This window comes from Cebidichthys violaceus, unplaced genomic scaffold, assembly GCF_023349555.1.
Source record: "Cebidichthys violaceus isolate CVI_PGR_0920_01 unplaced genomic scaffold, fCebVio1.0.p SCAF_7, whole genome shotgun sequence".
NCBI lineage: Eukaryota > Metazoa > Chordata > Actinopteri > Perciformes > Stichaeidae > Cebidichthys > Cebidichthys violaceus.
Window position 1 is genome coordinate 882,841 of NW_027176927.1, and position 20,488 is coordinate 903,328.

Genomic DNA, 20,488 nt, shown 5'->3' on the forward strand with positions numbered 1-20,488 from the left:
AGTCACCAGCGCCGCCCTGAATAAGCAAAGAGTCAGATATGCAACACTGGTTGAAAACCTGCACGAAAGCTTTGTGGCCCGGTTCCGTGATCTACAACTGAAAAGGCCACAGATTACATTCCTCGTCGACCCATTTAATGCTGAGACGGACTGTTTGAAAGCCCCGCTAGTCACAGATGAGGCTGCGGCTGAGTTGGAGATGATCGATCTTCGTGAGGAGGACCAACTGAAACCTGCTTTAAGGGAAGATACCATTGAGTTCTGGAAAAGTGTGCCAATGGAAAAATACCCCAATGTCAAACGGGCTGCGCTTAAGATACTGTCAATGTTTGGGTCAACATACGTCTGCGAGTCTGTGTTTTCTACCCTGAAACACGTGAAATCAAAGCATCGATCTGTTCTGACTGACACCGATGTGAAAGAATTGCTTTGAGTGGCAACAACGGAATACAAGCCAGATTTGAAGAGGATTGTTCAAGGCAAGGAATGCCAGAAGTCCCACTAAGTAACATGCATAGTAAAAGAAAAACGCTATTGTAAATTATTATATTTTAGTTTGTGGACTTGGTTGAACTGAGAGTTTGTCTGTGTGAGACAGTGCACACAATGTTCATTGTTGAAAATGACTGGCCTGTGGTCTTAGTACTGTAGGAGTCAACTTCTGTCATTATCATGTTGGTGTGTGACATTTACAATCAATCTGGCTGAGCAAAGGTGTGTGTGTGTGTGTGTGTGTGTGTGTGTGTGTGTGTGTGTGTGTGTGTGTGTGTGTGTGTGTGTGTGTGTGAGGAAGGGATGGGGTGATGTTCATGTGTGCCCATGTGTATGATGTGGCTCTTTGCGGTAACACAGTAAAAAATGTGGCTCTTGGTCTCTGACTGGTTGGCCACCCCTGATGTAGACCGTGGCCGCTTCGCGCGTCTTCTTGTTGCTATGCACCGGCTAAATGTGTCCCCAGCGCAACATAGGACGTAACAATAGTTCCTATCACATATAAAACCAAACGAAAATTCATATTCATAAAAACAACTTGTACAAATAATAATAATATATAAACAAGCATATTAAATAATGACGTAAATAATATGTATGGCTATTAAAGCTACTGCAGTTCACTTACCAAAGCTGCTGTTCACGATTTAAAGACAAGTCCATCCTGCTTTCTTTGTTAAAACCTCTTGGGCCCGAGCGCCCCCGCCGGCGGGGTCAACGCATTCATCCAAAAATCCACCCACTCATAATGTGCACTCATCAGTAACGAATATAATGATGTCGCATACCTGCTCAAACTGCTGCTCCTGCTCTACAAAGTCATCTCAGCTGTTTGTACAAACTCCAAACACAACTCAGACAAAGCTACATATAGTACCAAATATCAAAATCCATATAGCGTCCCCTAGGCAGACCCACTCGCCACATTTATGCCAATAACGTTTTGAAAAAGTCATTCAATGCTAACACCCGTTAGCTCAGGAGATCGCTAGCAACCAAACGGTCGCAGCCATGTTTTTCACATTCCGCTACGACACAGCCTCGCAGTGTTACTTACAAAACAAAGCCATCATCATAATCCGCGTTATCGATCACATCATAAACCAGCTCCTTCCTTTGAGATGTTCTGCAGCAAAAAATAATATTAATCCGTTCATGTTTACTATCTATCTGCGCAGCGGACGCCGCTCTGTGTGAATTCAAAGGTCCCGCTGAGCTCATGGGCCTCGTGTGTCTGCTAGCTGAAGGGGGAGGGTGAAGCGCGAGCGGCTCCTGCCCCGTGTCTAAGCGGGGAAGTCGTACGCACCTAACACGGTGGTCACTCCGTCGGCTGTCCCACCGGCAAGGATTAGATTCCTTTTTCCGCTGTCGGGACAATACCGTCGGTCTTTTATCTCACCCCGTGGCTTAATCGTTAGGATTTCGGAATTATTGTATTTTTAAGAGTCTTTTACGGCAAAGCCCTAGGCGCTCTTAATGGCATGCAACTCTAACACCCTGTATGTAATAGTTATGTACTTTGTCTGTACTTTACTATTGCCTATTGTGAACATTCTCACCATTTTATGACTAACTCTGCCATGTCTTCACCCAGGGAATTTACCTTAAGCTCCTCTGCATGCTTCAGTCGTCACATCTCATCACACCATTTATGGACAGGAGAAGAGGGTTAAATTGTTTTAAAGGACCAGAATACTTTATTTGGCTTCAGACACAAATGGTAAGGCTGTGTTTTTATTCAAGTTTCTCACATAACAATCACATACTACAATCTCAAGTCAATGAAACAGTCTGTGTGCTACAACAACTAATTCTAACACTCCTACTCTGAAGGGGTCTTTCCTCTAATCAGTTTTCACTCATTTGCAATGCTGTATAATCCAGGTCTCTCCTCCCCTCCTCTTCCCTTCTCTCTGCTCTGCTCCACTGTCTTCCCGCATGTTTTTTGCAGGCTCTCACAGTCAGCTCTCTGACATTCCTACGTTTTTGGGGGTCTATCTTTCCTCTTCCTCATGCTTCCCTCTCTGATAGCAGAAGGGTCTTCTGTCCTCCTATAAATGGGTAAGACAGCAAATGGGTCTTCTTGTCTATTCAAGAAGTCTATCCCATTCTGTAGTTGTGAAAATATACTTTTATATTTTCATAAGTTTCTACGATCTCTCAATAAGGGTTATACGTCTCAGCAAATCGGATTTTAGAAATTTGACGTTTCTTATTCTGATTGGCTAACGGATTCTGTCAATCAAAGTCACGTTGGGTCGTCTCAACAGAGCAGGCTGTGACACGTCTATGGAAGGTTCATTGGGTCAAATCGGCTCTTCACACAGTCTGTAAGGCCCTGGAAGAGAAACAAACTGGAATTCAGACGAGAAAATCCCATGGATGACAGACATAAACAGTCTCAGAGAGGATGCAGGCTCTCAAAATGATGCCAAACTGCTGTAATTGGATAGATTGAACACTATTAGTGATAAAAGAAGTGAAATATATCATTATATACTCTATAAAATTACAATGGAACAAGATTACATTTTGGTTGACCTCGTCTGACCTCTCTGTACTAGATCAAGATGTACTAGATAAAGCTTCACTTTATCAAAGTAAACATTTGTTTAGAGACCCTCAACATATAGTGCTATGATCTGGGAGAGCTTGAAAGCTCGTATCTACAGGATTTCTAAAAAGAAATATCCTGTAATTGCTTTTTTTTCCAGGCCAATATTAGAATTTTCAATTTGTGCTGTGTGCCATCTTAATTTACTCATAACCAGTAACATATATACTGATATTTACACATATCAACACATCTCACAAGTATTAGGGTTATTTTAATTCCAAAGGTATTCAAATAGCCCTTACAGTTGCAACGCTACACTCATTATCGTATGGGTATGCTATTTTCGAGCTGAGGCCTAAAAATAGGGCTAGGGTCCAGAAGGTTTTAATAAAGAGTTTAATGACACGGCTGTTCAGTACATCTGTGCGTTTTAGTTCCAGTAAGAAGTCCTTCTCCATTCATGGATGAATATAAAATAGCTATAACTTTGTGATTCTGTCTAGGCCAGCAGAGAAGGCTTTGCTGGCCCTTACGGCCCACCACTGGATGGCCTATGAAAAATGGTAAGAGATACAAATAAGTGTAATAGAAAGAAATGAGAAACGGTTGAAGAAAGATCATATGCAAGACCGTCACTTGATCTGCAGACAGACTCTCTGACATAACAAACTGATAGTTTAAATAATTCTGTTTTTGTTTTCTTTTGTAAGTATAAGAGATAAGACAGACACCATTATCCAGCATTCTTTATGTTTTTCCCACGCTTTGACTTTTGACTTTCTTGAATTAAGTGTCATGCTTTGTCTCCTCCAACATTCCTCTCATTTTACCCCAAGCTTAGGACCAAAGTTTAAATGCTGAATATATCTTAAGAAAACAAGTATTTGTACTTAGCTGTCACAAATACTGCATTGACATTTACCATTTATTTAACCTTTATTCAATATTCCTTTTCAGTGATTAAAACCTATACCATCAATATTAATGAAGCTAATATCAGTACTGGATAAAGTAGAGCTTGCTCCCTTCTCAAAGTAAGTAAAGGTGTAGATGCACAACTGAAGGAACAACACAGCAGGTAACGTACAAGAGCGTGTGTGTATTTAAGAGAATGGACACCACCTAGTGGCAAACAATGTCATTACAGTCCTGCAACACAGCATACCCTCACCAGAGTTATAATTAGGTGTTGATTCAAATCTATTATTATGTGCATCACATTCATATCAATGAGAGTAGGCTTAATAACGGAATACAAAAATGTTTGCAATCAATTTTTGTATTTCCTACGACCTACGTTCTCCTACAGGTATGGTAAATGTGATGAAGGTGCTGGAGAGGCTGGTCTTGGCCCACCTCCGACCGCAGGTGAAATCATCGCTGGACCCTCTGCAATTTGCATACCAGCCTCATGTGGGAGTGGACGATGCCATCATTTACCTGCTGCAACGAGCTCAGTCGCACCTGGATGGAACCGGTGGCTCTGTGAGAATCACTTTCTTTGACTTCTCCAGTGCATTTAACACCATCCAACCAGTGCTACTGAGTGAGAAGCTGCGGGAGGTGGGGGTTAACGCGTCCACCGTCTCCTGGATCACTGACTACCTCACAGGCAGACCACAGTTTGTCCGACTGGGCCGTGTGCTGTCTGACACGGTGGTCAGTGATACTGGAGCCCCACAGGGAACTGTTCTGTCTCCCTTCCTGTTCACCTTATACACCACTGACTTCCAGTACAACTCGGGGTCATGCCATCTGCAGAAGTTCTCTGATGACTCTGCAGTGGTCGGGTGTATAAGGGACGGACGGGAGGAGGAGTACAGGGCAGTAGTGGATGACTTTGTGGAGTGGGCCGGTAGAAATCACCTGCTTCTGAATGTGGCCAAGACCAGAGAGATGGTGGTCGACTTCAGGAGGAGGACGACGGCTCCACAGCCACTGAGACTTCTGGGAGAGGACGTGGACATGGTGAAGGAGTACAAGTACCTGGGTGTCTCCATCGACAGCAAACTGAGCTGGAAGGCCAACATCAACGCTGTGTACAAGAAGGGGATGAGTCGACTCTTTTTCTTGAGGAAACTTCGATCCTTCGACGTGTGCAGCAAGATGTTGGAGATGTTCTACCAGTCTGTTGTGGCCAGTGCACTGTACTTCGCCGTAGTCTGCTGGGGGAGCAGCATTGGAGCCGGAGACACCAACAGACTTAACAAACTGGTTAAGAAGGCCGGCTCCATCATCGGCTGTAAACAAGACTATCTGGAACAGGTGGTGGAGAGGAGGACACTGAAGAAACTATCATCCATATTGGATAACCAGGACCACCCTCTCCACCACCTACTGCAGGGACAGAGGAGCACTTTCTCCAACAGAATGATCCAGCTCCGCTGTCATAAGGACAGGTACAGGAGAACATTCCTGCCTACTGCTATAAGACTGTACAATAAATCACCTCGGGCCAAATCAAATCGTTAAACCTCTGCACTACTGTTTATTTAGTTGATTTAATATTATTCTGTTCTATTCACTGTGTATATAGTGTGCATTTTTTAGATAACATCTTTACTATATTATAATTGTATATATTGTGACGTGTATTTTTCTTTTCCTTTTTATAGAATATTAAGATTTTTTTACCTTTGACCTATTGCTGCTCTGTAACCTATTGCTGCTTGTAACAAAATAATTTCCCCTCGCGGGATCAATAAAGTTAGTATCTATCTATCTATCTATCTATCTATCTAAATGGTAGTGTTATGATCATTCAAAGCATGCATCCAGGCATGCAGATGGTTTGGGTTATAGCGATGACTTCCTCCCAAATACAATTGAAGTGAATGGAATTTCTTTTGGCAGGCTCACAGGAAACCGGCATTTGAAAATTAAAACTTTATCCACTTTCAAATTCTTTAGACAGTCTTCACCATTTTTACATTCTTATAAAAATGTGTATAAAACTCGTATACAATTGTAAATAAAGTTGTAAAATGACTGAAAGGACCGGAATTTAATAGCCATTGTAATATGCAAATTTTCCAGTGGCTTATTTGTAACATTTTCAGCAAAACGTATAGGGGGGATACAAATTCCTCCAGAGTGATTTTTCGGTCCGCTCTAAAACATAACCCGTCTCTATAATGCAGTGTCTCTGCTGCGCCATCTCGTGTTTTATTTTGTGTACTTCAGATTGTGCGTACTGTAATACCCTTGGTGAATATGGAGAAGTTACTACTATCCCAGAAAGGCCATGCTGATGATTTAGTTTTAATCTGCCAAGAGTTTGAGATGTCTGTCTCCTCAATGAAGTGAATGGAATCTCATTCTTGAAATTTGAAAAACTCAAAAACATTGTCAACATTTTTACCTTTATTGAAGAAAGTTTACATAATGTTTATAATCCAGAAGTTGATAAAAGAGCGGACGGAACTTTCTCTTCAGCATATAATTGCAGTGTATTTGTGATTAGAAATAAAGCAGTTTTGATTTGTTTTAAGCTGATATGTTGAAGGATTACAATGATGTGTTGCTTATCATACTCCTACACCATCCTCTTGTGTTTGGATGCATGATTAATAGATTTTAAGCACCAGGACTGGTCATGAGGACTTCCTTCAACACTGGCTGGTAAATGTCCTCATCTCTGCCTCCCTGCTGACACACAACAAAGTAAACTTACATAAAGTGACAACATGACAAAGTTCAAGAAAGTCAACTTTATAGTGTTACTCATGTTGTATACTACACTCACTGATCTAACCACATACTGTACACCTACTACAACTACTTCCATTACTAACGCTGATGTTGGATTTCCTGCAGATGCTAGGACTACTACTTAAAGTACTATTGATCAGTAATTGACGTGGATTGTGCTCGGGTGTGTTCGTACCTCTTCCTTCCTCATGTTGAAGAGAGCTCTGATGCCCAGAACAGTGACGCCGATGCAGACGCACAGCTGGAGGACAGTCAGGACGATCATAGTAATGTCCATGGCTGTCATCAAACGCTGATACACGACAAGAAAGAAAGAAAAAGAAGGAATTCAGTTTGATTTGCAGATATTTTAAACTAAACTTTAAAATGTGAACGTTAATGATTTATCAGGTACAATCGAATGCAGACAGATTCCTGCACTATGAAACTGCCAAAGTCGGTTTAGAATTACACGATCAAGACTCCGCAGAATGCTCCATACTGTATGATTGTGTTTTCAAGTTTAACATTAAAGGCTGGAAAAATTCAATATTTTTGTTATTGTCAACAAATCTCATTAAAGGACAAAAATAAATATTGAATTCAAATTCCTCTGAGTTCCATTCTTTTCCATAGATTATCTATTTATTTTTTTAAAAACAGCTGAAAATAGTCCCAACAAATGCTCTATTAACTCCTCTGAGTAACAATTGCTGAAGACTACATTGTCCAGGTTTTGTGGAGCCATTAAATAAAAAAAGAAATCTAAATATGTAGGAAGTTTTTTAATGATTTATGACTTCAGCAGAAACGACTGAGCTTGGAGCTGAGAGCCACAGACAGAGTAAAGAAGTTGAAAAGTGCGGATAGACGGGCTGAACTAACATTATTGGTTCGTTGTTTTTAACAGGATGTGTTGACAACAACAAAAATAAAAACAGCTTTATCCTTTAAAGGTATGCTTACCTGGAAAAAGTATCTCACATATTTGCAGTTGTCACCAGAACGATGAGCATTGTACCCGTCACAAAACCTGGCGTTAGAGACATCGTTAATGTCTGTGGCATACATCCCAATGCCAACAACGGCGAAGATAGATCCAACTATGTTCACCAACACAGCAAAGCCCACCTGAGAGGAAAGAATACGTTATTCTTTTGACTTCACAGTGTCCCTTTTTCTTCTTTTCGTTAAATCTTAGTTTCAAACAGACAGGAGTGGACATTTATTTATTCATTTGGCGCCGGGTGCACAAGAGGGAGCAGGGAGTTCAAAATGTTATGATTGCAACAAATGCATTCTTCAATTTCATAATCAAAAACATTATTCATGAGCAAAGATCTGCTGCCTGTTTCATAATATCCGACAGAATATAAAGTGAAAATACGAGAAGAGACTGTTGGTCAGAATGACGCTGTTTTATAACGTTATTGTTAATTCTTTAACCTGACAGCGAGGAGAAAATGAGGTCACTGATTGACAGGCACATGCAGATGAACTAATGCAGAGAACTTCTGCAGCTGCATTTAAGTCACAGCCCACGTCATCCTCCGACCCCCCCCAGCCAGACCAGCCGCACCAAACGCTTCAGTAAGAGAGCCAGGATAAGAGGTGCATGTCTGAAAGGGCCTTTAGTCTTTACTTACCAAGCAAGGACAGGGGAACCGGTTGGCAAGAAGGGACAGGATTCCAGCTACGATGAACTGAAGAGAGGACATGAGAAAAAGAAGCCAGTGATATTTCCACGAGTTATTCTTCAAACAGCCAATGGAGCGTTTAAATGCATTTTAAAGTTCTGGTAATTGTGTCCGTTTCATGAGGCGTTACAAAAACATCAACAAAACCCCTGCTTTTGCCTTGGCTCTCTATAGTAATATGAAACCAAAGCAAAAGAATATTCTCCCAATATTATTTTACCACGCCGCCCAGCCAGTATGCAGCTCCCAAATGGGCAAAATCCTCAGGATGAAGGCTTGTTCGTCCTGGCCCAAGTCCGATGTTGAACAGGCCCACCATGATCTGTATAGTCTGTAAAAGATTCAAAACATTTAAATCTCTTTGTTTTAGACCTGGACATCTTAAGACTTTTAATAAACAGTTTCTCTCACCCCAAGAGCTGAAATTGTATTGCTCTGCATCAGCACCTTGTACCCTGAGGAGCACATCGGACTGCAGCAAAGAGTCTTGAGGATTTGACACAGAGGTGGTAACATGCTCTTACTGTCAGTCGCCACGGTGAACACAGTCACTCCCTTGTCTCCGACAACATCTCTCACACCTGCAACATGACATGGAGATTTCGGGATGGACGGCTGGATAGATGGAGTATTTATTAATCCCGTTGGGGAATTGGCAGAGTTAGGGCAGCTCACTCACACATACATCACAAAACAAACACCGTAGGGACACGGTGCAAACACCTGCAGATTTATAGATGGCAGATTATGGACTTTTTAGTAATAGCCAGCAGAGGGTCAGTGTTTTGGTACTCCAGTTATTGCATAAGGATTTTCTTTATTTTTTGTTTACATCGAATAAAACTACTTTTGACTACAAGCTACGAGCCTCATCATTGGACAGCTAACAAGACAACTTTAGCCTGCAAGAGCACGTAAGTTGGACATGAAGTGGCCAAGAAGGACGGTAAAATAAGCTGCCACTATAGGAGCCTTTAAACAATAACAAAATACTAACAACAAATCAACACCTCCTACACAGAAACGAGTCTAGCTTTCCGTCTCCTTGGTAACAGAAGTGAAACTCCTTCCTCCCTGTTATGTATCCATGGAGATGAAATGTTTGGCTTCAAATCGAAGATTGAAGCCAAACAGTTAAGGACAGTCGGTGTATATCTACCAGAGATCATCTAACAGAGACCATCTTCAACACACAACAACAGTCTTTTTAAAGACATATATTCTACCGATACCATCGGTCTTTTTCAAGACTCTTCTGTTAGCGCCATGGACATCCGCAAGAACGTTCCTTTTCAAGACTCTTCTGTTAGCGCCATGGACATCAGCAAGAACGTTGAGTGCAAGATCACAGTATGTAATGCTCAGGGCACCAGTAGCATCATAATAAAGCCTACTGCTACACCCAGTGCCATCTCCCCACCGCCGCAGGCCGCTACACCCGGTGCCGTCTCCCCACCGCCGCAGGCCGCTACACCCGGTGCCGTCTCCCCACCGCCGCAGGCCGCTACACCCGGTGCCGTCTCCCCACCGCCGCAGGCCGCTACACCCGGTGCCGTCTCCCCACCGCCGCAGGCCGCTACACCCGGTGCCGCTCCTCAGGGCCGACCTCCGAAAGCCAATCCTCTTAAAGTGAAGCTCACCCTTGCCAACGCCGAGATTGAGCGCCTGAGAAAGCGTGTCAGAGACCTGGAGGCATCCCAACAAAGGTCTGACAGTGAAAAGTGGAGCTTCTGTCAAAGGGTCCATGATGGCGAGGTTAAATCAAGCCGTCTACAGAAGAGTCTCATGGTCGCTGATGAGCGCATAGACAAGCTGAAGGGTCTGAAGGGGACAGCGATCATCAACTACAACAAAATGGTTGAAGACTACGCAGGAAAACTCTCTGCTCTCAGCGAACACAACGAGAGCCTCTCGCTGAACCTGAAAGACTCTGAAAACATGCTCGTTTCCATGCAAGCCATCAACCAAGGTCTGACCGATAAATTGAAAGAACAGATCGCTAGGAACCACATGTTGTGCGATATACATCAGAGCCAGGAGGCAGACATATATCAGCTGAGAGAGGACAACAAAGTGCTGCTACATATCTGTCTGCCAGTGGAGAAAAAGAAGAGGTGGTTCTTCTTTAAAAGGTTGGAAAAGCAGGAGAGAAAAAACAAAGTGAAGGAGGAGAAGGATGAGAAAAAGGAAACTGGGTGCTTCAGCTTTCTGTCAAGGAAAAGACATGACAGAAATGTGGACGGGGCTCAATAGAAACATCTTCCTCCCCGCTTCACCTCCCCACCTCCCTCCCCAGTCTCCCCTTCCTTCATCCACCCTCTGCCCCATCTCTCCTGTCTATCTCACACACCTCAACAACCCAGACCATCGCGGCGCAGCCGCCGCTGCCACATGCGTCGCTCCACTCCGGACTCGGAGCAACCGACCGCAAGCAACAACGGCTAATCGTCGATCAGCCTGACCTCCGGTGTAGGACCCCGGTTTACCACACCGTCGAGCTGCCTTACCTTCGTTGTTGGACCTCGGGTACCACACCGTCGAGATGACTTACTTCCAGTGTCGGACCTCGGGTACCACACCATTGAACTGCCTTACCTTCGGTGTCGATCCACAGGAATCACACCGTCGAGCTGCCTGACCTCCGGTGTCGATCCACGGGAATCACACCGTCGAGCTGCCTGACCTCCGGTGTCGGACCTCGAGTACCACACCGTCGAGCTGCCTGACCTCCGGTGTCGATCCACGGGAATCACACCGTCGAGCTGCCTGACCTCCGGTGTCGGACCTCGGGTACCACACCGTCGAGATGACTTACTTCCGGTGTCGGATCTCGGGTACCACACCGTCGAACTGCCTGACCTCCGGTGTCGATCCACGGGAATCACACCGTCGAGCTGCCTGACCTCCGGTGTCGGACCTCGAGTACCACACCGTCAAGATGACTTACTTCCGGTGTCGGACCTCGGGTACCACACCGTCGAACTGCCTGACCTCCGGTGTCGATCCACGGGAATCACACCGTCGAGCTGCCATACCAGCATCCTGTTCCCCGGAACCCCAACTCGGAGAGCAAGTCCGCCTGAGCACCTGCGTCCGGAGCAAGTTCTTCAGTCCGGCCGTCCACCAGAGCACCGGTGTCCGGAGCCTTTCTGCCCTCCGGTGTCGATCCACGGGACATCTCGCCGACGATCTGCCTGCCCTCCGGTGTCGAGCTGCCGCTTCCGAGTCGCAGCGACCTCCAGTTCCCGCCGCCATGCCAGCATCCTGTTCCCCGGAGCCCCGACTCCGAGAGTCCAGTCCGTCTGAGCACCTGCGTCCGGCGAAAGTTCGGTCGTCCAGCCGTCCTTCTGGCTGACACAGGTGCTCAGAAGGTAAGCTGGACGACAAAACTTGCCCCAGACACAGGTGCTCAGGCAGACCGGACTCTTGGAGTCGGGGCTCTGGGGAAAAGGATGCTGGCCCAGTTCAGCAGTCCAGCCGCCCGCCGGAGCACCGGTGTCCGGAGCCCTTCTGCCCTCCGATGTTGATCCACGGGACATCTCAACGACAACCTGCCTGCCCTCCGGTGTCGAGCTGCCGCTTCAGAGCCGCAGCGACCTCCAGTTCCCGCCACCGGGCCAGCATCCTGTTTCCTGGAGCCCCAACTCCGAGAGTCCAGTCCGTCTGAGCACCTGTGTCTGGAGCAAGTTCGGTCGTCCAGCCGTCATTCTGAGCACCTGCGTTCGGCGAAAGTTCGGTCATCCAGCCGTCCTTCTGGCCGACACAGGTGCTCAGAAGGTAAGCTGGACGACCAAACTTACCCCAGACAAAGGTGCTCAGGCAGACCGGACTCTCGGAGTCGGGGCTCCGGGGAAAAGGATGCTGGCCCGGCGGCAGAAATTGGAGGTTGCTGCGGCTCGGAAGCGGCAGCTCGACAGCGGAGAGCAGCCAGATCAACGGTGAGATATCCCGTGGATCGACACCAGAGGGCTGGTAGATTGACAGGTACTCGAGGCAGAAGACGGTACTCGGGTTAAAGCTGGTTCGGGAATCAAGACGGAACCTCCAGGTCCAGCCGCCTCCGAGTCGCACCGAATTCCAGTTCCCGCCGCCGGCCAGCATCCTGTTGTGAGCCCCGACTCTGAGAGTCCGAGTCCGGTCCGCCTGAGCACCTGTGTGTGGAGCCCTTCTATGTCCCGTGGATCGACACCGGAGGGCAGGCAGATCGACGGTGAGATGTCCCGTGGATCGGCACCGGAGGACAGAAGGGCTCCGGACACCGGTGCTCCGGCGGACGTCAGAACTGCCGAACCTGCTCCGGACACAGGTGCTCAGGCGGACCGGACTCGGACTCTCGGAGTCGGGGAACAGGATGCTGACCCGGCGGTGGGAAATGGAGGTCGCTGCGACTCGGAGGTGGCTGGAACTGAAGGTTCCATCTTGATTCCCAAACCAGCTTTAACCCGAGTACCATCTTCCGCCTTGAGTACCTGTCAATCTACCAGCCTCCGGTGTCGATCCACGGGACATCTCACCGTCGATCTGCCAGCCCACCGGTGTCGATCCACGGGACATAACACCGTCGATCTGCCTGCCCACCGGTGTCGATCCACGGGACATCTCACCGTCGACCTGCCTGCCCTCCGGTGTCGATCCACGGGACATCTCACCGTCGATCTGCCTGCCCTCGAGAGTCGATACACAGGACATCTCACCGTCAAACAAAATCAAATAAATAATCAAATCAATGTTCTATGTTTCTAGATCTCTAATTAAATGTGCATCATATTAATACAATTGTATGACATGATGGTGACTATAAAGAAGAAGTACTGGAATCTGTTCAACCCTCCTGCTATGTTCGGTCCTCATGTACAGCAATGATGTTCCCTGGTGAATTTGACCCGGCCCATGTTTAATCATCCAAAAGTGGTCAGAAACCAAAAAATCATAATAAATATAGTTTGTAAATTTGGATAACTCACTCGATTTCATGAAAAATACAAAACAAATGTTGGCTACTTTGGAAAAACCTAGATATAAATTGCATCAGTCTACCAAATTGTATTTTTTTACATTTTGAAACTTTTGATGTACTTTGATGTAGATAAATATGATGAGACACCTCTGCTGTTCAGGGTCATATTGACCCGCTCACTCAAAATCAAGCCAAATCAGTCATAAGGATTTGTATTGAAAGTAAACTTGATTTATGTTTATTTATCGTGTTAAGAAACAGACATTTACAAAAATGAACAAGAGGTGAGCGCAATGAACGAGGTGTGTGTCTTTGTGTGCGCTTGTCTGTGTATCTGCGTCAGCACACGAGTGACATGTCGTCACGGTGTGCTTTGTTCAAATACCTTTTGGCACTGTCTTTATAATATTTTCGGATCGACCTACATATGTGAACAAACATTCTCCTTGATGGAGTTTAATTAATCCAGATCCTCTCTCACTGACGATCAGCTGTCAGCTGTCCTTCACATCTCACCTCACACATTCAACCTGACTTCAGTTCATCGTTCACTGAACTGACAAACAGAAAATGAGGTCATTGGACTACAAACAATAGTAATAAAAGTACTAATCTATCAGATACATGATCCCTGTCAGTGTTTTACTATTATATATGGATATTACAAATGTATATTTCTTTGGATCACTATTCCTGCTGCAGATGTTTCAGGTGTAGCTTATTTTAATTCTTTTATACTCTGTTGTTCAGTTTGGGTAGTTAGGAAGGGTTTGAACAATTATAATGAGCAAAGTAACTAGTAACTAAAGCTGCCAGACAAATGTAGTGGAGTAAAAAGTACAAAGTTGAATAAAAGAGAAATACTCAAGTAAAGTACCTTGGAATTGTACATAAGTACAGTACTTAAGCAAATATACTTAGTTACATTCCACCACTGATCATAATATTTACTCTTACCACTCGCAGCTTATCAAAACCAGTGGCGGGCCGTGCATTGTACGCTATAGACAAATTAACAATAGTAACGCTATCACTCCCTCCAGGAAATACACGACAGCTTAGTTGTTGTTACTGACGGATTTATTCGTCTGTCAACACCGAGAGGGAAAATGAGTCCACTTGAAAACACATGAATCTTGTGAAAGTAGATCACTTAAAAACGTAAACTTAACTTTAACAGTTTAACTTTAACACTTAGCGCGGAGTATGTAGACCGTGGTCGCTTCGCGCGTCTTCTTGTTGCTATGCACCGGCTAAATGTGTCCCCAGCGCAACATAAGACGTAACAATAGTTCCTATCACATATAAAACCAAACGAAAATTCATATTCATAAAAACAACTTGTACAAATAATAATAATATATAAACAAGCATATTAAATAATGACGTAAATAATATGTATGGCTATTAAAGCTACTGCAGTTCACTTACCAAAGCTGCTGTTCACGATTTAAAGACAAGTCCATCCTGCTTTCTTTGTTAAAACCTCTTGGGCCCGAGCGCCCCCGCCGGCGGGGTCAACGCATTCATCCAAAAATCCACCCACTCATAATGTGCACTCATCAGTAACGAATATAATGATGTCGCATACCTGCTCAAACTGCTGCTCCTGCTCTACAAAGTCATCTCAGCTGTTTGTACAAACTCCAAAGACAACCCAGACAAAGCTACATATAGTACCAAATATCAAAATCCATATAGCGTCCCCTAGGCAGACCCACTCGCCACATTTATGCCAATAACGTTTTGAAAAAGGCATTCAATGCTAACAGCCGTTAGCTCAGGAGATCGCTAGCAACCAAACGGTCGCAGCCATGTTTTTCACATTCCGCTACGACACAGCGTCGCAGTGTTACTTACAAAACAAAGCCATCATCATAATCCGCGTTATCGATCACATCATAAACCAGCTCCTTCCTTTGAGATGTTCTGCAGCAAAAAATAATATTAATCCGTTCATGTGTACTATCTATCTGCGCAGCGGACGCCGCTCTGTGTGAATTCAAAGGTCCCGCTGAGCTCATGGGCCTCGTGTGTCTGCTAGCTGAAGGGGGAGGGTGAAGCGCGAGCGGCTCCTGCCCCGTGTCTAAGCGGGGAAGTCGTACGCACCTAACACGGTGGTCACTCCGTCGGCTGTCCCACCGGCAAGGATTAGATTCCTTTTTCCGCTGTCGGGACAATACCGTCGGTCTTTTATCTCACCCCGTGGCTTAATCGTTAGGATTTCGGAATTATTGTATTTTTAAGAGTCTTTTACGGCAAAGCCCTAGGCGCTCTTAATGGGATGCAACTCTAACACCCTGTATGTAATGGTTATGTACTTTGTCTGTACTTTACTATTGCCTATTGTGAACATTCTCACCATTTTATGACTAACTCTGCCATGTCTTCACCCAGGGAATTTACCTTAAGCTCCTCTGCATGCTTCAGTCGTCACATCTCATCACACCATTTATGGACAGGAGAAGAGGGTTAAATTGTTTTAAAGAACCAGAATACTTTATTTGGCTTCAGACACAAATGGTAAGGCTGTGTTTTTATTCAAGTTTCTCACATAACAATCACATACTACAATCTCAAGTCAATGAAACAGTCTGTGTGCTACAACAACTAATTCTAACACTCCTACACTGAAGGGGTTTTTCCTCTAATCAGTTTTCACTCATTTGCAATGCTGTATAATCCAGGTCTCTCCTCCCCTCCTCTTCTCTTCTCTCTGCTCTGCTCCGCTGTCTTCCTGCATGTTTTTTGCAGGCTCTCACAGTCAGCTCTCTGACATTCCTACGTTTTTGGGGGTCTATCTTTCCTCTTCCTCATGCTTCCCTCTCTGATAGCAGAAGGGTCTTCTGTCCTCCTATAAGTGGGTAAGACAGCAAATGGGTCTTCTTGTCTATTCAAGAAGTCTATCCAATTCTCTAGTTGTGAAAAAAGCCCGATATCACTTCTCAGGGGAAAATATCCCTAAGTCTAGTTGAGGGGAAAAAGCCCAATCTCTCTTTTTTTTTTCTGCTGTTTTTCTGCTCCTCTCTGAGGCTAGTACCTCCTTCAGGTTCATGTGTCACTCACATGAGTCCTCCTCTTTCTAGGTCAGACACAGAATGTAACTGGTTGAAACTGGTTTGGTCCTGTTAAGAAGAGGAAGGATACTTTTTGAGTGACTATTTTATATAAGGCGTCTATGCAGTTTATATGGTTAATCACTTCTATTATGAATTAAAACAGGTTATAAGTTTAATCACCTCTATCAAGAAATAAAACACTATATATGTTTAATGGTTATACTTTTAATCAAAAAGGTTACAGGTTATAATAGTTCTACTTTTATATTTTCATAAGTTTCTACGATCTCTCAATAAGGGTTATACGTCTCAGCAAATCGGATTTTAGAAATTTGACGTTTCTTATTCTGATTGGCTAACGGATTCTGTCAATCAAAGTCACGTTGGGTCGTCTCAACAGAGCAGGCTGTGACACATCTATGGAAGGTTCATTGGGTCAAATCGGCTCTTCACACAGTCTGTAAGGCCCTGGAAGAGAAACAAACTGGAATTCAGACGAGAAAATCCCATGGATGACAGACATAAACAGTCTCAGAGAGGATGCAGGCTCTCAAAATGATGCCAAACTGCTGTAATTGGATAGATTGAACACTATTAGTGATAAAAGAAGTGAAATATATCATTATATACTCTATAAAATTACAATGGAACAAGATTACATTTTGGTTGACCTCGTCTGACCTCTCTGTACTAGATCAAGATGTACTAGATAAAGCTTCACTTTATCAAAGTAAACATTTGTTTAGAGACCCTCAACATATAGTGCTATGATCTGGGAGAGCTTGAAAGCTCGTATCTACAGGATTTCTAAAAAGAAATATCCTGTAATTGCTTTTTTTTCCAGGCCAATATTAGAATTTTCAATTTGTGCTGTGTGCCATCTTAATTTACTCATAACCAGTAACATATATACTGATATTTACACATATCAACACATCTCACAAGTATTAGGGTTATTTTAATTCCAAAGGTATTCAAATAGCCCTTACAGTTGCAACGCTACACTCATTATCGTATGGGTATGCTATTTTCGAGCTGAGGCCTAAAAATAGGGCTAGGGTCCAGAAGGTTTTAATAAAGAGTTTAATGACACGGCTGTTCAGTACATCTGTGCGTTTTAGTTCCAGTAAGAAGTCCTTCTCCATTCATGGATGAATATAAAATAGCTATAACTTTGTGATTCTGTCTAGGCCAGCAGAGAAGGCTTTGCTGGCCCTTACGGCCCACCACTGGATGGCCTATGAAAAATGGTAAGAGATACAAATAAGTGTAATAGAAAGAAATGAGAAACGGTTGAAGAAAGATCATATGCAAGACCGTCACTTGATCTGCAGACAGACTCTCTGACATAACAAACTGATAGTTTAAATAATTCTGTTTTTGTTTTCTTTTGTAAGTATAAGAGATAAGACAGACACCATTATCCAGCATTCTTTATGTTTTTCCCACGCTTTGACTTTTGACTTTCTTGAATTAAGTGTCATGCTTTGTCTCCTCCAACATTCCTCTCATTTTACCCCAAGCTTAGGACCAAAGTTTAAATGCTGAATATATCTTAAGAAAACAAGTATTTGTACTTAGCTGTCACAAATACTGCATTGACATTTACCATTTATTTAACCTTTATTCAATATTCCTTTTCAGTGATTAAAACCTATACCATCAATATTAATGAAGCTAATATCAGTACTGGATAAAGTAGAGCTTGCTCCCTTCTCAAAGTAAGTAAAGGTGTAGATGCACAACTGAAGGAACAACACAGCAGGTAACGTACAAGAGCGTGTGTGTATTTAAGAGAATGGACACCACCTAGTGGCAAACAATGTCATTACAGTCCTGCAACACAGCATACCATCACCAGAGTTATAATTAGGTGTTGATTCAAATCTATTATTATGTGCATCACATTCATATCAATGAGAGTAGGCTTAATAACGGAATACAAAAATGTTTGCAATCAATTTTTGTATTTCCTACGACCTACGTTCTCCTACAGGTATGGTAAATGTGATGAAGGTGCTGGAGAGGCTGGTCTTGGCCCACCTCCGACCGCAGGTGAAATCATCGCTGGACCCTCTGCAATTTGCATACCAGCCTCATGTGGGAGTGGACGATGCCATCATTTACCTGCTGCAACGAGCTCAGTCGCACCTGGATGGAACCGGTGGCTCTGTGAGAATCACTTTCTTTGACTTCTCCAGTGCATTTAACACCATCCAACCAGTGCTACTGAGTGAGAAGCTGCGGGAGGTGGGGGTTAACGCGTCCACCGTCTCCTGGATCACTGACTACCTCACAGGCAGACCACAGTTTGTCCGACTGGGCCGTGTGCTGTCTGACACGGTGGTCAGTGATACTGGAGCCCCACAGGGAACTGTTCTGTCTCCCTTCCTGTTCACCTTATACACCACTGACTTCCAGTACAACTCGGGGTCATGCCATCTGCAGAAGTTCTCTGATGACTCTGCAGTGGTCGGGTGTATAAGGGACGGACGGGAGGAGGAGTACAGGGCAGTAGTGGATGACTTTGTGGAGTGGGCCGGTAGAAATCACCTGCTTCTGAATGTGGCCAAGACCAGAGAGATGGTGGTCGACTTCAGGAGGAGGACGACGGCTCCACAGCCACTGAGACTTCTGGGAGAGGACGTGGACATGGTGAAGGAGTACAAGTACCTGGGTGTCTCCATCGACAGCAAACTGAGCTGGAAGGCCAACATCAACGCTGTGTACAAGAAGGGGATGAGTCGACTCTTTTTCTTGAGGAAACTTTGATCCTTCAACTTGTGCAGCAAGATGTTGGAGATGTTCTACCAGTCTGTTGTGGCCAGTGCACTGTACTTCGCCGTAGTCTGCTGGGGGAGCAGCATTGGAGCCGGAGACACCAACAGACTTAACAAACTGGTTAAGAAGGCCGGCTCCATCATCGGCTGTAAACAAGACTATCTGGAACAGGTGGTGGAGAGGAGGACACTGAAGAAACTATCATCCATATTGGATAACCAGGACCACCCTCTCCACCACCTACTGCAGGGACAGAGGAGCACTTTCTCCAACAGAATGATCCAGCTCCGCTGTCATAAGGACAGGTACAGGAGAACATTCCTGCCTACTGCTATAAGACTGTACAATAAATCACCTCGGGCCAAATCAAATCGTTAAACCTCTGCACTACTGTTTATTTAGTTGATTTAATATTATTCTGTTCTATTCACTGTGTATATAGTGTGCATTTTTTATATAACATCTTTACTATATTATAATTGTATATATTGTGACGTGTATTTTTCTTTTCCTTTTTATAGAATATTAAGATTTTTTTACCTTTGACCTATTGCTGCTCTGTAACCTATTGCTGCTTGTAACAAAATAATTTCCCCTCGCGGGATCAATAAAGTTAGTATCTATCTATCTATCTATCTATCTATCTATCTAAATGGTAGTGTTATGATCATTCAAAGCATGCATCCAGGCATGCAGATGGTTTGGGTTATAGCGATGACTTCCTCCCAAATACAATTGAAGTGAATGGAATTTCTTTTGGCAGGCTCACAGGAAACCGGCATTTGAAAATTAAAACTTTATCCACTTTCAAATTCTTTAGACAGTCTTCACCATTTTTACATTCTTATAAAAATGTGTATAAAACTCGTATACAATTGTAAATAAAGTTGTAAAATGACTGAAAGGACCGGAATTTAATAGCCATTGTAATATGCAAATTTTCCAGTGGCTTATTTGTAACATTTTCAGCAAAACGTATAGGGGGGATACAAATTCCTCCAGAGTGATTTTTCGGTCCGCTCTAAAACATAACCCGTCTCTATAATGCAGTGTCTCTGCTGCGCCATCTCGTGTTTTATTTTGTGTACTTCAGATTGTGCGTACTGTAATACCCTTGGTGAATATGGAGAAGTTACTACTATCCCAGAAAGGCCATGCTGATGATTTAGTTTTAATCTGCCAAGAGTTTGAGATGTCTGTCTCCTCAATGAAGTGAATGGAATCTCATTCTTGAAATTTGAAAAACTCAAAAACA

General features: G+C 44.0%; 1 protein-coding gene across 2 annotated transcripts; it reads right to left on the reverse strand.

Annotated features, from left to right (window-relative positions):
• Nucleotides 1-6,392: 6,392 nt before the first annotated feature.
• LOC137891691 (high affinity immunoglobulin epsilon receptor subunit beta-like) lies at nt 6,393-9,748 on the reverse strand. Of its 2 annotated transcripts, none has more exons than XM_068736426.1 (6): nt 8,848-9,748; nt 8,657-8,767; nt 8,386-8,442; nt 7,706-7,870; nt 6,936-7,052; nt 6,393-6,697 (listed from the first exon to the last, which is right to left on the reverse strand). In XM_068736426.1, the coding sequence occupies exons 1-6, from the start codon at nt 8,950-8,952 to the stop codon at nt 6,626-6,628; spliced, it is 627 nt and encodes a 208-aa protein (XP_068592527.1). In that variant the 5' UTR covers nt 8,953-9,748; the 3' UTR covers nt 6,393-6,625. The 2 variants fall into 2 exon arrangements, with proteins under 2 accessions (XP_068592527.1, XP_068592528.1); XM_068736427.1 differs by having other exon boundaries at nt 6,393-6,694; nt 8,848-9,093.
• Nucleotides 9,749-20,488: the final 10,740 nt, after the last annotated feature.